At 36.7% G+C, this 16243-nt stretch overlaps 1 protein-coding gene across 3 annotated transcripts; it reads right to left on the reverse strand.

Moving 5' to 3' along the window:
* Positions 1-65: 65 nt before the first annotated feature.
* On the reverse strand, positions 66-15546 carry INO80 (DNA helicase INO80-like protein). Of its 3 annotated transcripts, none has more exons than XM_086247158.1 (23): positions 15423-15546; positions 14746-14833; positions 14146-14533; positions 13596-14028; positions 13249-13449; positions 12973-13083; positions 12120-12541; positions 11894-12002; positions 11699-11779; positions 11454-11626; positions 9278-9403; positions 7875-8036; positions 7722-7779; positions 6166-6396; positions 5826-5972; positions 3453-4013; positions 3076-3333; positions 2587-2694; positions 2059-2153; positions 1794-1950; positions 1299-1496; positions 1017-1169; positions 66-882 (listed from the first exon to the last, which is right to left on the reverse strand). In XM_086247158.1, the coding sequence occupies exons 2-23, from the start codon at positions 14825-14827 to the stop codon at positions 655-657; spliced, it is 4482 nt and encodes a 1493-aa protein (XP_086103284.1). In that variant the 5' UTR covers positions 14828-14833; positions 15423-15546; the 3' UTR covers positions 66-654. The 3 variants fall into 3 exon arrangements, with proteins under 3 accessions (XP_086103284.1, XP_086103283.1, XP_086103282.1); XM_086247157.1 differs by having other exon boundaries at positions 15300-15520; XM_086247156.1 differs by having other exon boundaries at positions 15092-15520.
* Between the last annotated feature and the right edge of the window lie 697 nt (positions 15547-16243).

A 16243-nucleotide genomic window follows, 5' to 3' on the forward strand; every position in this document is an offset into this window, starting at 1 on the left:
TTGAAATGGGAATGGACATACCGAAATAGGATTCTTGAGAATTCAATTCATTATGTGAACCAATATCATCGTAAAGAATGCTTGAACATCATCTTAAAGAGTATTATGCTCTATTATTAGTAAGAACAAATAAAAATAAATGGAAGAGTGCCTTCATTTTATACAACTCAGAGGTAGAAGCAGTCTCTTTTCACTTACTAGCCGTCTCCCCAATGTATCCAAAAGTAGAAAGCTGGATTTTAATTTCAATTCCGAGAAGCAAGATAAACAGATGTTGGTTATAGTTCTCAACCAGAGACGTTTGGGATTGGGGCCACTGACCTTTTTACAGCCCAAAAGAACCAGAAAGAATGAGAAACCTTTACATACCTTATCTAGTAATATGAATGCTACCAAAACATATTACAGCTAATATATACAAACTATGATACACAGCTTTGACTTGGTTTTCTGTAGCTCAGCTCACCATTGTGTCCCAGCCGCAATGGGACCAGTGACGAGGACTTTGAGGTGATGCTCATGCATGCATGCTCATTAATCATTTAAGATCTTCTCCATTGCATGACATTATCAAGCGAATGAATTGCCTTTGATATATCTTTGCCCGGCTTCTGTTTTGAAACCCCCACATCCAAACTAATGCAGACATCCAAACTAATGCAGTGGTGGATAATGGGTCTGTTCTGGAACCACAGTGGGTGTCGCAGTAAATGCCGGCTCAAGAGTTTCATTTACACTCTTCTTTGACCTTTTTGGCCTCTTGGGTTTCATAGCTTGTGGATCAGTATTTTGTACGGTGTCATCCAAGTCGTAGCTATCAGGTTCATCCAAGCTTTGAGGATTCTTCGGCCTTGGAGTTGGCTTGTCAGATGCAGGTTTTCTCTGTGCACAGATGTTATCATAAGCAGAACTGAAAGGAACAACTACAGAAAAAGTAGCCAATACAACTTCTATTTTGCCAGCGGTTAATCCTAAGCGTAAATACAACAATAGAGAGTTGGGATAAACTCCAGTACCTTTTTGTTATTCGATTTTGCTTTTTCCACATCTGGAGAGTCTTCATGTCCAGTACCCTGAGATGCAGCGTTTGTTAAATCTTCCAAAGAGGCATCACCTTCTGCATCTACCCGTATACCCTTTGTTTGTTTCTTCTTTTGTCTATCCTTAACCTGACAAAAAAATTATATGGATTAGGATAACCAAAGTGTAGAAACAACTTAGAGAGAGACAAGAAAGAGAAAACCTAAAAATGAGCTAAAATTTGGAAGGAATCAACAGATAACCAACTTAAACTGCACCTGTAACGGAATTTCTTTTAATTTCTGCTCCAACTGAGCATCATCGAGAAGTAAAGACACAACATCTTCAGGAGCCAAAAGATCACCCTGAACATGACCACCCATCATTACTAGCTGCTGGACAGTATTTTTCTGACTTGCTCTTTGCAGAATCTTCTCTTCAACTGTTTCTTTGCAAATTAGTCGGTAAACGGTAACCTGCACGATGAGAAATTGAGAATTTATAATTAATATTAGAAGAATCTAAATGTATCTACTACACTAAGTAGAAAAAATTTCACTAAGTACTGATTGTATGATAATGTAAGAGAACCAGAAAGATGCCATTTAAGCAAGAAAGATATCTCCAAAACACCAAAAAAACAATCGGCTCCACTAAAAGATTGATCTAGCCATTTGAAAGCAAGTAGCATTTATCAATTTCCCAAAGGAAACAAAATGGAAGCACTTGGCAAACAGAAAGTCTAGGGTTGGATTCGGCAAACAGATACTCACATCTTTTGTCTGACCCAACCTATGAGCTCTATCCATCGCCTGTAGATCCAGGGTTGGATTCCAATCACTTTCATAAAATATGACAGTGTCAGCAGCTGTTAAGTTAATGCCAAGTCCACCAGCTCTTGTGCTCAGCAAGAACACAAAAATATCACTCCTGCAAGAAAACAATCATCTAACTATGTTAAATGAACTAGTATGTAATCATAAGAGTTAAGGACAGACTAAGCTCTGTAAAACCTTTATATGATAATGAAGTCCCTACCGTTGCTGGAAGTCTCTGACCATGTCTCGGCGATCCATTATGGTGGAGGATCCATCAAGTCTCAGGTATCTATATTTCCTGTAGTTCATGTAGTCCTGCACATATAGAGTTATCAGCAAGAGAAGAAATCCTCAGAGAAGATAGGTAAACAGCTCAAATAGAAGGTGTCCTAAGTTTCTTAAATGACAAGCTGACTAGCAAATTAACTCAACTAGAGCATGACTAAAATATTATTCCAAGTTTCAGCCTCAGAACATCTTACTTCAATCAATCAACAGGCAGAGAACTAAATGGCACTCAATTCTTACTGCAACTAACCAATGTACATTTCTCAAGCCACAAATAAATATTCGCACATAAGAACAAGCCATATATCATATACAGAGTGACACGGTGACAGACACCAATCATAAATTTATGGTGTAACATAATATGGTACAGGTGTGGCTGAAATGGGAACCAAATTAATTTGAAAACCCAAGGTGAACCCATGAAACTAGAGCAACCAAGAAATGAATGATTCAATACCTCAAGAATATTCAGCATCTTTGTCATTTGTGCAAACAAGAGAACACGGTGATTTTCTGCCCTCAAGCGTTTCAACAATATATCAAGTGTTTGAAGTTTCCCAGAATCCTATACAAAAAGTAGATAAGATCATCTTTGACACTTCAATTAAACAGAAGTACGAAAAAATGAAATTAAAAGAAAATGCAGTCAGTAAAGAAAAAATAAAAAACCCTGTTTGAAGTTCCCCAGAATCCTATACAAAAAGTAGATAAGATCATCTTTGACACTTCAATTAAACAGAAGTAAGAAAAAATGAAATTAAAAGAAAATGCAGTCAGTAAAAAAAAAAAAAAAACCCTGTTTGAAGTTTCCCAGAATCCTATACAAAAAGTAGATAAGATCATCTTTGACACTTCAATTAAACAGAAGTAAGAAAAAATGAAATTAAAAGAAAATGCAGTCAGTAAAGAATAAAATAAAAAACCCAGAAGAAGTAAGCAGTCTTACAGTGAGCAATTTTGCTGGGTCAAAGCTTTGCATGGGAGGACAAGACCCAAAAATCTTGTATGTTAACTGAAGAGCAGGATCTGAAACAGGCAGTTCAGAATCAACCTCTTGTATTAAATGATGAGGACTCTGAGGTTTTCTGGGTCCATTAGAGTCAGATGTCCGCGCAAATCCAGTAAACAACCTCTTCACCCAAGGGCACTGTTGTTCTTCAATCATTTTGTAAGAAAAGTCTCTGTCTGAGCAATGGGCATTAACCTATAAATATTGTACAAGATTTTGATTTAAGTAAATATTAATTAAATGTTCACAGAGATAATGACAATTTTTGCCTTGGAAAATTAAAAAAGTACTAAAATGAATAAATGGAAACATACTGGGGGAGCTCTAGCTCGTGGGATGACTGTGTATGTTGAATGGAGAAGCCTAGTGTTAGACAGAAGTCTGTCGCGATAAGAGACAACTAGAGCCTCAAAAGGATCGTCACCAGGTCCCGTTGCCAATTTCTTTTGAAGAAAGTTAGTCGCAGATCTTGAAGGCATCAGCAACATTCGAGTAACAGCTCTCACTTTTCCACTTTCAAGATAACTGCATTCAGAACCATCATCCATGGTTTCCATAAGTGAGTCTACGATTCCATCCAAAAATTGACGGTCCCATCTCGTAATGGAAAACATTAATCGCTCCAAAAAAGAACCAGTTGCTAGAAATGCAACCTCCGCAGGGGACAGATCTATCAAATGAGTGAAACCAAAAGTTCCACTTTCAACAGACAGCTCATCTGAGCTATTTTCTTGTGAAAAAATTGATCGATGAACATTTCCCGGGGAAAATATGTTAAAATGTTTCTGAAAAGATTCTCTGTAGACACCATGCCGAATTGCTGAGCAAAATGTTTCAGAACTCTGGAGAATTTCTCGATAGAAAAGTTTAGGGACCTAGAGAAACAAGAAAATTGTGGTTAAATTTTAATCAGTAGGTCAGTTACCGGAAACTAAAGCACAAACACAAACAATGAAAAAGGGCACATGCAAGCACAAAAGTCTCTGCATGCATACGACAGCTAGTTCAATTGATTTCTTCAAGTAAATAAATCTACTGAAAGCACTCTTATCTACACAAGCAATTGATGTGCTAGCTGTTTTGTATGAAATGAAATTAGACAATAGAACCAGTTAATGAATTTACTCTTGAGAGTTGCATTAAAAGATAATTCACTTCTCACTATAGGTCCAATGTGCATTTCGAATAATTCAAAGGAACATGACTTCTAAGAGATGAGAAGAACATGAACAGACATTCCATGTAGCTTCGCATGAGTTGGAAGTACATGCTTCATAACTCATCATAGTTGTTAGAATATATAAAAATTTAGCTCACTTCCTAACAACTAAAATTTTTGAGAATAATAGTAAACCATAAGCCCAATATGTCTCCGACTCTCAGTATTTACACATCAAGGGTTAATATCGCATCCACTAGAACATTCCCAGCTCGAGTGTCGCCTCATGAACTTTAAAATCAATTATAGCACCCCTGAATATTTATATCATGTTAGACAGCCCACTTTGTTAGCTCAGACCATCAACAACATACGGGAAGTATACATGCAGGTCACCAAATTATTTATAGAATTATGGAATTACCCCTCAAGCCTCCCTCCTTCTCTCCTTTCTTTTTTTTTTTGTCTCCACCTTCCACCACCAGTTACCTCCCTCGCTTTCTCTGTCCTCCCCACTCTCACCACCAAACCCAACCCACCAACCCTTTCTCTTTTTCTCTCAACCTCTTTCTGATAAGTGCAAAGGCTTCCCCACAAGAAGAATCAAAGGCCATTGTGTGTTTTCATGTCACCAACACTCATAAAAGCATGGTATTACTTGCCAGTGAGTTTCAATGTTATGTGGGACCCACCCAATCGAAAGTTCATGACCACAACTCTCACTATTACCTTTGTGCTGAATTTTTTGGATTTGGTTTTGATTCTCAGACTAATGACCAAGGTTGTGAGATTTGTCACTCCTTATGATAAAGGGTCTCCAAGCCTTTCATGGTATCAGAGCAGAAGATTGAGTTTGAATCCTTGCAACTACAACAACCAATATATGTTTACTTCCATATGTTGGGCCCTTCATTAAAGGACAGAGACCCACATGTGAGGAAGATTATAATATAAAATACTTATTGGCTCACATCCTAATAGATTAAACTTTGCGAACAATATTTAATACATAAAGCTTATCAAGAGGAACACATGATAATAACCCATAAATCAATTAATCCTTATACCAAGTTACCAACCATCTAATCTCATCCTACACTAAGCCTCAGTTTCCCATGTATAATAAACACACCCAAACTCCTAATATAAAACAAATCTGTGCATGTCCACTTAAAGGACCAACATTTTTGAAGGTTTCATAGAGGCAATAAAATCATAGATCCTAAATTCATGAACAGATGCAATGAATCCAAAATTTGTCCAAAAACTGTGATAATATGGTCTAGGCTCCCTCCATGCACCCACCCCCACTTCCACACTAGACCAGCAACTTGCAAAATTTAGATAGTCCCTTGATAACTCCCACATTAGTACCAGCACAATCAATAGGGCATAAAGATGGTGGTCATTCAAGGGGTTCAATACCAAAGATTCTGTCGCATACTAAGTACAAGCAATGTGATTATCTCGCCTATGAACCACAAAGACACATAATTATTTGTAAGTGAAAAGAGGTTTAAGAAAGTACCGAGTATGTTATAGGATTTTGACCTCCTGAGTAATGTACATCATCCATTTCCCCAAATGGAGGGGGTAGAAGAGAATTTGGAATCTCACCAAAGTACAGATATGTATTTCCCTCACTCCTCTCAAATAACTCAGGATGGTTGCAGACCTACAATTACGCAAACGAAACAGTTGTTAGGGACAGTAGTTAAAAACAAATAAAAAACAAAGAATAAAACATAAAACATTCATACCACAGACACAAATTTTTCAAAAACTACATCCCACCCTATAGACTACTAAAAATTAAGCTTTTGAAGAAGGTCGAATGAAACAAAATTGCAACAGAATAGATTGCGTACCTTTCTTAGCTGAATGACAATATTCATCAAATTCAAAATCTTCTTCTCATTGAGATGCCCACGATTGCTGTCAAACAACTCAGCAAGAGATATCTTGTTCTTGATAGCTTGATAGAAAGCTTGTTGCTGAGAACTCAACTTGCAGTGCACAGTAACCTCGGTTTTTCTTGTCAGCTCGGAAACCACGTCTGTTTTAACTCGACGCAGCATGAATGGTTTTAATATTGAATGCTGTAAGGAGAATAACAGAAGTAATAAATCAGAAAGGTTCCAGAAAGAAACCAAATTTCACAGTTTCATAGCACAGGTCAAGACTAAATGTGAGGACAACAGAGGTAAAAACAGAAAAAGGCTGAATTTCTATGAATGTTTTAACCAGCATATATATCCTTTTAAGTAGAGTAGATGACTACAAGGAAGACAGAATAATAAAATAGGAAATGTACATTATCCTCATGATTTCGTAAATACAAAAGTTTAAATTTGGGCCAATATTGTCCCAAAGAAAAAGATATTATCCACCTTTCCAGCAAAATCAAAGCAAATGTGTAGACCAGTTTGTTTGGGTAATCTAGCTAAAATGATGCTAGTTTTTCAAGCAAACACTTCTACAGCAGAAACTGTCAATTGTGGACGGAAAATAATGTGTTATGCAAATGTAGACTACATGTGACTAGCATGTGCACTTGAGTGCCTGTGCAGGAAACATTACCCATATGTGCAGTCACCCAGCACAGGTAACCCTTCAATTGACCTTACCAAGCTTTGTTGATGGCTTCCACAGAAACCAGAAAAACTAATACAAGTAGTTCCATCAAAATCCTAATCACACTCCGCAGCTACATGTGACTGACATGTGCCACTTGAGTGCTTGTGCAAGAAACATTACTCATTTGTGCAGTCACCCAGCACAGGTGACCCTTCAATTGACCTTCCCAAGCTTTAGATATGGCTTGCACAGACACCAAAGAAACTATTACAAGACGTTCCCAAGCTTTAGATATGGCTTTCACAGACACCAAAGAAACTATTACAAGTAGTTCAGTCAAAATCCTCCTCAATCCCAATCACACCCCACTGCTTTCAAAACCCAGAAAAAATGAACACATGCCTATTCAAGCTACAGAGCACCTCCATTCAATAATGCATGGGTGCCATCACTGCATACCAAAGCTACCACATACTTTTCAAATCACACCCTGGATCTGGAGCAAGGAAGAAGACCTATGGCCATAACCACCCATGAAGCCGCACATCACCACCATTTCAAAGCTTATTGTTTCTGGAATTGCGGTGTGGCAACTATATATATTTTCCTCCATAGGAAATTGACAAATTGTTCCAGCCAGCACTTTAAAGTGGATTGTACACATTATTTGCATTCACAATTGACAGTTCTTGCTTACAGGAGAAATTTAACAAACCAGCATATTTCAAAGCTCATCAAATTAAAATTTCATTGGGTACATTAGACCAGACCCCAAGTGCAAGGGAGTGTAATGATAAACATGCAAAAATCTATTACTTAATGCTATTATCAGATTCAGGGTACTAACCAATCTGTTAAGCTGGTGCTCGTTCAAAGTCCCCCCATGTTCCGCATGATTTTCAATTCTGGTAATATTTGATTTAAACAACAAAAACAAAAAAACATTAATATGAATACTTTCTTAATCTGTGGACAGGAATTTCAAATCCAAAATGCATACCCTTTTGAAAACCACTCATTGAATTGTTCATGGCTGTCAAATAAGGTTGGCATAATGAAATGTAGTAGGGCCCACAACTCTGCCATATTATTCTGGATAGGTGTACCAGTAAGCAGCAAACGATTTCGACAATTAAAGCTGAGCAGTGTCTTCCATCTTATACTGTCAAATCGAAATATCCAATGAGATATGATGAGAATACACAGAATTTCAAGGGACAACAAAGTAAATGAACTCACAATCTAATGGGATTTTGCTAATGTTAGCGTCTGTGGGTGATTGTTCTTAATATAAATTGTAGGGTCTAACGATCGAGGCTAGCAAAACAGTGAACAACTGCATACCTAATTCTGACATTAGTTCTATACCTTGCAGTAAACTTACTCCACAAAAAATATCTATGTTGGGAAACCTAAGGACACATCATGTCCACCCATGGCAACACTTCTTTGGATGCTTAGATATAATAAACCTTCATTTGCTTAGAAAGAGTGCACAAAAATCAAGGTCTGGAGCATATATGCCAAGAATATTACACATGATTATTATTTTCATAACTATTTTGATAAATATTGCTCTTTTGCAAGAAAATATATGCTCAATATAGATAGCCACCATTTTATCTTGTTTTTCTTTTGTATGGTTTCCATGCAAGTATAATACAATATAGGGCCTTTTATATGGAAATCCCACATTTTCATGAAATGTTGGTAATAGGCCTCAGTTTTCCAAAATGACCGCTCTGGTATATCCACGAACAAAATACTCAGTGCAATATCTATACATTCTGAACTAAAAATCCCCTATTTTATGAGTGGCTATTTAGAACAAAACCGAGTGGATATAACCCAATGCGGTCATTTCAGAAAACCAAAATCCATTCCAGACATTCCACGGAAATCTGAGATTTTCATTCATGTGGGGAAAAAAAAAACTACAATATATATATGTGTGTGTGTGTGTGTGTGTGTGTGTGTGTGTATGTAAACAATGTAAACAATGTGTGTGCGTTGTGTGTATGCACATCATTTTCAACTAAGCATTAAAAATTTAAAAACAAAAAAAACTTTCAAATGATTCACCATAGAAGTTAGAAAGGAGATAAGAGAAGGAAAACATCTGGTAGACATGAAAATTTTAAAATAAATGTCTGTCCATGAGTTGTATAGTTTCTTAAATTTGTTTCATCTTTTACGATACTTGGTATCACTTCATACAATCCAATTTTACTACAAGCAAAGCCTTGTTAATGAAGCTAGTTGTTCATGTAGTTGATTTTCAAGAGGAAAGTTCATGTTCAAGCTCATTGAGTAACTACCAACTACAAAGAGGTAACGAAGACCAAGGAATATGAGCAAGTCTAAAAGCCTTATAAACTCATCAAGGAAGATTTTAGTACAAACCTATTAGCACTTTTGATTGCTTGGGCTTCATCTAATACCATATATTGCCATTTCACACGCCGAAAATACTTCTCATCAGCCACTAGCAGCTGGTAGCTGGTAATGAGAATGTGAAACCCAGCATCCCTGGCAAGAAATGAAAAGACATCATTTTATATAATTACAGAAAATAAGGCATGGCATTACTCAAGTGGATAGCTAGCAAGCTGTAAAATTATATAAATTTCAAAAAGAAAGAAAGAAAGAAAGAAAGTGTTTTCGAAGGGGCGAAGTATTGTTTAATTGTTGACATGGCAGTCTGCATTTCCCTTTTATTCTTTACTTCATCTTGTTGTTTCTTTTAATTTCAAATAACTCTTATATTTCCAGTGTATTTGGGTTGCACCCAATGGTACTTTTTTCAATAAATTTTTACTTGATAATTAAAAAAAAAAAAGGGGAAGAGTATCAAGAGACCCACTCAATATGATAACAGGGACTTGATCTGGAAAAGTCCCTTTAGATAGGATATGTGGTACACCGTACATGCACAAAGAATCTAATCAATATGCATTTATTATTCTGTAATATATTTTTGGACTCGAACAAATATAATTTATAATTCTATAATCTATATTTTGTGCTCCAACAATAATTTTCTACCTTGGTTATCCACAATCTCAAACGAATCTTGTCTGTAATCTTGTCTATTTAGGGATTATTCATTTTCTGTAATCTTGTCTAATTGGGGGCTGTTGTGTATTAGGGAGATTATTTCCTAAACCTTTGTATGTCTGGGTCTTTTATTCTTTTAGAGCTTGTTGTCTAGGAGCTTGTAGGATAACGTACATCTTGTCCACTGCATTGTATCATGTACTGCTCTATTTTATTTTAATGAAAGTCTGTTTCTTATTAAAAAAAAAAAAAACAATCTCAAACGAATCAATTGAAAAAGAAAATCTCCTATTTTAACAAATTTTTCTGTGTAAAACATACTAAGACAACAATTCGAGGAACAAACCATATTTCCGTAAATTTCTTTATAAGGTTAGTCATGTGACTAACATAGTAGTTCATACTTCCATAGCTAAAATATAAACTTTAACTAGTTTCTTCGCTAAAATACAGAATTAATGAAACAAGACACTATCCAGAGCAGGCTCAAGGGTAAGGCCACTTGGGTGTCTCCTAAGGCCCCCCCTTGAGCCAATGCCCACTGCAAAAAAATAACTTTCTAGTGTCCAACAAATAATTAAAAATCTACTGCCTATTTTTTAAAACAAAACTTTGCATTGTCCTAAAACTTTCTAGTTAAAATTTAGTTACACTATCTCCAATTAACTTTATCTCTTCCTCCAATTTTCATTTGTCGTAAATGTAGGCTGTATGAAGTCTTGTTAGCCTATTTTTAAAGATGATTTCCAGGACATTTGATTGAGCTGATTTAGCTGATTTCTAGGGCTAATTTCAAGGAATTTTTCATAGACCTTTTTTATGCATGGAGGCTATATAAGTCTATGTATTCCTATCTGCTCAACCAATGAAATACAATGACCCTCTACTCTCTTGCTGATTCTTTCCAACATCATTCACAGTTGAGAATAACCAAAAAAATGTGTTATTTGAAGAGCTAGCGGAAGTACTGATACAACAAAAAGAAATATGTTCTAAAGCTTATCTCACTATAATTACAACCAATTTATAGGTTCTATTGTTTTCCTTTGTTTTCTTTTTATTTGCCTATTCTTTGAAATCTATATTGCTCTTATTTTCTCAGTATTGTTTTGATTGCAAATGCTTTTTTACCGGTAAATATGTCTATGAGAAACTTTTTTTAGAAGAAAGAAACTTTTTATTGATCAAAACTCAAAGCAATACACGCAATGGACAAGATGTCCATTATTTAAGAGAAAAGATCAAAAAGAAAAACATAGAGTTAGGCCTCATAAAGCAGAACCCATTTATCTAAATAAAGCAAGTATATAACTCCTGAATTCCTGATTAACATTTTTTATTATTTAACACTAATATCAAGAGGCCTAATTTAGGATTTCCGTCTAAGGCCTCAGATTGTGTCGATCCGGCTCTGAGACTATTCTGAATTCTTAAGCACTACAATACGGCCAAGACCAGCAAATTATCACCATTGTTCTAGTTCTTGAAAATGTTAAATATCAGCAAGGGCATAGAAAATTACCTACGGTAAAGTTTCTTAGGGTTGATCTTTTTCCTAAGTACCGCACGTTCTTGAAGGCCACCCCAATATGGAAGTGTCTTTAAGTCAGGGCAGAAACGACTAATTTCATCAGCCCAGTTGTTCAAGACAGAAGCAGGAGCAACAACCAGAAAAGGCCCCCATATATTTTTCTCCTGAAAGGGACAACCAATCAAGGTTACTACAGAGAGAATCAAAATGCATAAAACACCAAGTCGAACAATTACCTCAGCCAAATGAGCCAAAAACGCCATGGCCTGGATGGTCTTTCCTAGGCCCATCTCATCAGCAAGGATGCCATTTAAACCCTGATAGACAACAAGAAAACCTTCTTAATAACCAATCAAGATAAAATTAATTCAGGAGAGCTGAATTGTGTGTGTATGTGTCAATGCATATCCATTTGGGTACAGACCAACAACCTGCTCATAACAATTAACCAGCCACTGTAGGCCTTTTAGCTGATATTCTTTAAGGGAACCTTTAAACAATTCTGGTGTCTGAACAGTTGATGTTACAGGCATGGTGGAACTGCAAATATAATAGCAGAAACTATATCAATTTGACTGAACAAGCTTGGCCTTCAATTTCCTAATACAACCCAGAAGAAAGACAAGATTAAAAACAATAAAGGAACGAGTGACAGACGGGTTATGTAGATCTATGTTACTGGCTCCAGCAACCTCCTCTGCTGCCTCAGGTTCAGCAACTTCACGCAGCCTCAAACACTCATTATCGAATGCACTAGTTAACTTTTTCTGCTTTGAAACTGCATCTTGAGCAGCTTTAAGAGCCTCCTTCTTCAGTTCAGCCTCTTCAGGATCTTCTTCATCAACAGTCTCAACATCTGAAGAGCTCGGAGATACTTCTTGGTCATTTTGTTTTTCATCTCCCACAGGCAGATCTTCAGATGGCTGTGAACTTGACTTGTTCTGCATAAAGTGACTGTAGAGTTCAGTTTGTTGTATAAGAAAATTGAGCCTTTGCTGCTGTCTCTTTGCTTCTCGAAGCTCCTGTTCACGCCTCAAAGCTTCAGCAGCTTCTCTCTCTTCTTTTTTCCTCACTTCTGCCTGCAAGAATTTCAATAGTTAAGAAAAAAGGTTGAATTTTTATCAAAAGAAAAAAATCACACATATGATCTTGAAACAAACTTCTCTTTAAGAATGACTCTCAAGATTCCACTGCAGCCAAACTTCCAAACAATACAAGAATACCAGGCTATACTAAAGAAAATAGAAGTATAGACAATTCCTATAACAAAAGAAAAAAATAAGTATAGACAGAAATTTCCAGAGGAATGATTTGACAGAACATTTACAGAACTTTGGACATGATTTTGTCAGAATATATATATTTCAGATAAAAAACACATCACTAAAAAAGACTAAATTTAAGCCCAATAAGATAAAAATGACAAAGGAAACAAAAGCATGCATCTTTATATGTTCATACATATAATTGGTGTATTCAATTCACTTCACAGAGGAGAAAGAAAGGATACCATCTCTTTATCTATTCTCTTCCAAAACAGTAGCATGTCTCTGGCTAGTTTCCTTGTGCGAATTGCAGCACCCCTCATCAATTTAAGTGATCTACTCACCTTCATTTTAACCTATAAAAGATAATTCATAGCTTCAGTATATAGTACTACAACTGCCAGATGAAAAAATCAATCATCACCAAGTTTGAGCAACAAAAATTCACATCTCACATGCTGAAACGAGGGGAAAAAAAAAAAAAGGTAGAAGTCTACATTGGCCATAGACACCATAAGTACCTCTCTTTGACAGTTCTCTGAGACCCTCTTGGCATCAATTAGTTGCTTCCGGTGAAAAGTTGTAAAAATCCTATGATACTTTGGTATGTCTCTTCTTACGATGTTTACCCAAACTTTTCCAATCTTTTCCATTTCCTCCTTCTCAATCACAGAAGGGTCTTTCTTCACCTTTTGCTTCTTGGGTAGGCTTCGTTCAATGATCTGGAAAACAATACTTAGTGAAAAACCAGCCCCAAATACCACATGAAATGGAAAACACACCAGCACCGCACGCCACCCAACCCAAAAAGAGGGGAAAAAAAATACCATTGCAGTCATCAAGCAATCATAAGTGAAAGAACACAAACCTCATATGTATCTCCTTTCTCCAAAACTTTCACATAGTAGACCTGTAAGACACCACCCTCAGACAAAATAGACCTCTTTATATTTCCAGCTGCCCCCTCTGGAATTGAGGAATTCAATCCAATATTAGAGACTTTGAGGCTGAACTTTTGAGCTGAGTTAGAAGTGGACAAGACCTTCAATTTTGCCTGAAGAGATTCATGCTGGGGCTGGAGCTCCCCCATCCCTGCCCGGTTTTTAGGACCCAACCTTTTGTCACTAGCCATCATTTCTGCTAAGGATCCCAAATCCAATGTACCTTTTAAGTAGACTTCCTCCACCCGAATATCGGGAAAGCTCGGCAAGTGCAAAGATGTCACTAGCTTATCATATATTGGGGGAATCTTGTAAGTGATACCATCTCCAATATCCAGATAAGGAGGTTCATATATTATCCTGCATGACATACATGGATGAAAATATAATAATTAGATAATGTAATATAATTAACACATGTGCTTCACAATTGAGAACAACCCATGCTCAAAAGGGAACCAGAGGGAGAGAGCAAACCTATCAATGCCACTTTGTGGTGAAAAATCTGCATCATGGTGGTTCCCTGGTTTTTGAGGAATAGTATCATTGAGCCACTCGGATGAAGTTTCCATTTCATATAATCCTCCTCGGTGCTCATTACCCGGTTTCCTAGATTTTAAACCCTTATTACTCTTTGGGACTGGAATCCCCATCTGGGTGGGCGCAGGACTTGACGAGGAGTCCTTGAACCTCCTTTTGTACTTCTGAATGTGTTCTCCAAGCATTGATCGATACCTTTCCTCTGTAATGTGTGTCCCGTAATAACTGTCCTCGTCCTCGTAGTCACTATTTTGAGACCGCCTTCTTTTCTTCACTGAATTCAATTCCCTGTCAGACGTCAGTCCATTACCAATGCCTCCACCACCTACACAAGCAGCCAGCCAGAAAGCACAAACAATGCACATATGTAAGTCCACAGCTCTCTAGCCCAAGTTTTTAAACCACCAACAACTATATCTATATGTATACCATTATACATAGACAAACTATAATATGTAAAATATAAGTGCATTTGCAAGAAAAATTATCAAATTGGTCACATAAGCTTGAGTCCCACAATTAAGACAAAATGCCTACCTTGGCTCCCTCTGCTCTCATCCTGACTACTATTGCCATAATAATCAAAATCATCATCTGGTTGTGGTAGTTGAAAGTTCATCAAAGGCTACAATACAACAAAAAACGTAAAAAAATAATATAAAAAATATCAGAATAAAATCCTCAGTGAGCAACAAAAAAAATCAGTAACTTCAGCAAAAGTCAACATTCCCTATTCCAACAAGTGAGATATAAACAAGAAGGCTAAGAAGCTCATAATTTGCCAAAATCAAAGGGAACACCAAAAAGGGTCGTGAAAAAAAGGCAATAATTTGAGAAAACAAAGAGAACCCAAATCTCAAAAACCATGTCACTATTGACAAACCTCAAGATTAAAGAGGTTGGAGTAGGAGAGAGAATCCTTGGATTGCCTCCTGTGGTCCATGTGCTTTTGTAAGGTCGAACAGACTGTGAAGCTCTAATAACCCTAGGAGTTCATGAAACTCTGGTTCTCCAAAGCGCATGGAGAATTGGGCGACCCCAAAAAGCGAAAAAGAGAAAGAAGACGAAGCGAATGAGAAATTAGCCCTAACCCTAGAGAAGCTGTTGTGGTGATGATGCGCGGCTGCGTAGGATAAGCCAGGTAGAGAGAGAAAGAGAAAGAGAAGGTCTCGTAGTAGTCACAGACGGTGCAGGAAGCATTGGGAGGTGCTAACCTGAGCCGGGCGAGTGTCATTTGTTAACGTGCGCACCCCCCTCTGGGGAAGTTTTTAATTTTCCTTTTTTCTCAAATTTTTTTTGTTGTGTTGGTGTGTTTGGGGTCACACACAGGAAAGGGAGGAAAGTTTTGCTGTCTCTGGATTAATCGGTGTTTTGGGAGAGGGTGTTGGAGAGGTTAAAATTGTCTAAGGTTGGTGTAGGATAGGAGATTTGTCTGAAACCACGTGGCACATTTGTGTTGGATTATAAATTTTGGAACCTTGGTTATGGAAGATTTTACAATTTATTACTCTAGGGTGCATACACATATACCATTTAACCTATAATACATTTATTTTGAAAATATAATAATGTGGTCAAATTTGTAACATTCAGGTCAATTAGTCATCTTAACCTCCTTGCCACGCACATTCGTTTAGACTTGTGTGCCTTCCAAATTCAAGGTCTTCAAGCTAGCTTGTTGCAATTTTCTTTTCTATTCTCCTTTTCTCTGATACATCTTAATTTCTTTTTGGCAACTTTGCATATCGATCTTCTTTGATTTCGCTCATCGATCTTATTCTCTCTTCTCAATTTCTCTTTGACAATTTTGCACATGGATCATCTTTGATTTCCCAGTTCGATCTTTTTAAATTTCGTGATTTGATCTTGTTCTTAATCAATCGCAGAGTTTTAACGTATGTTTGGCTTTCATTTATGATTAATTTCTGTTTCTTTTTTCATTTTTTATTTTGATTGTTTGTTTGATTTTGATTTTTGATTTCCAATGTCGCATATTTATATTTACCTTTATTTTGCGCAAAGATTTGTAGCTGAT

This window comes from Dryas octopetala, chromosome 6, assembly GCF_963921425.1.
Source record: "Dryas octopetala chromosome 6, drDryOcto1.1, whole genome shotgun sequence".
In the NCBI taxonomy this organism is placed as follows: domain Eukaryota; kingdom Viridiplantae; phylum Streptophyta; class Magnoliopsida; order Rosales; family Rosaceae; genus Dryas; species Dryas octopetala.

What these genes read in the sequence shown, in the direction of transcription:
- INO80 (XM_086247156.1), bottom strand. Translation starts at nt 15,151, where the DNA reads ATGGACCACAGGAGGCAATCCAAGGATTCTCTCTCCTACTCCAACCTC. An exon ending in AACATAGATCTACATAACCC is followed by an intron (nt 12,003 to 12,119) that starts GTCTGTCACTCG and finishes TTATATTTGCAG; the next exon opens with TTCCACCATGCCTGTAACAT. An exon ending in AGCACCAGCTTAACAGATTG is followed by an intron (nt 6,397 to 7,721) that starts GTTAGTACCCTG and finishes TTCTCCTTACAG; the next exon opens with CATTCAATATTAAAACCATT.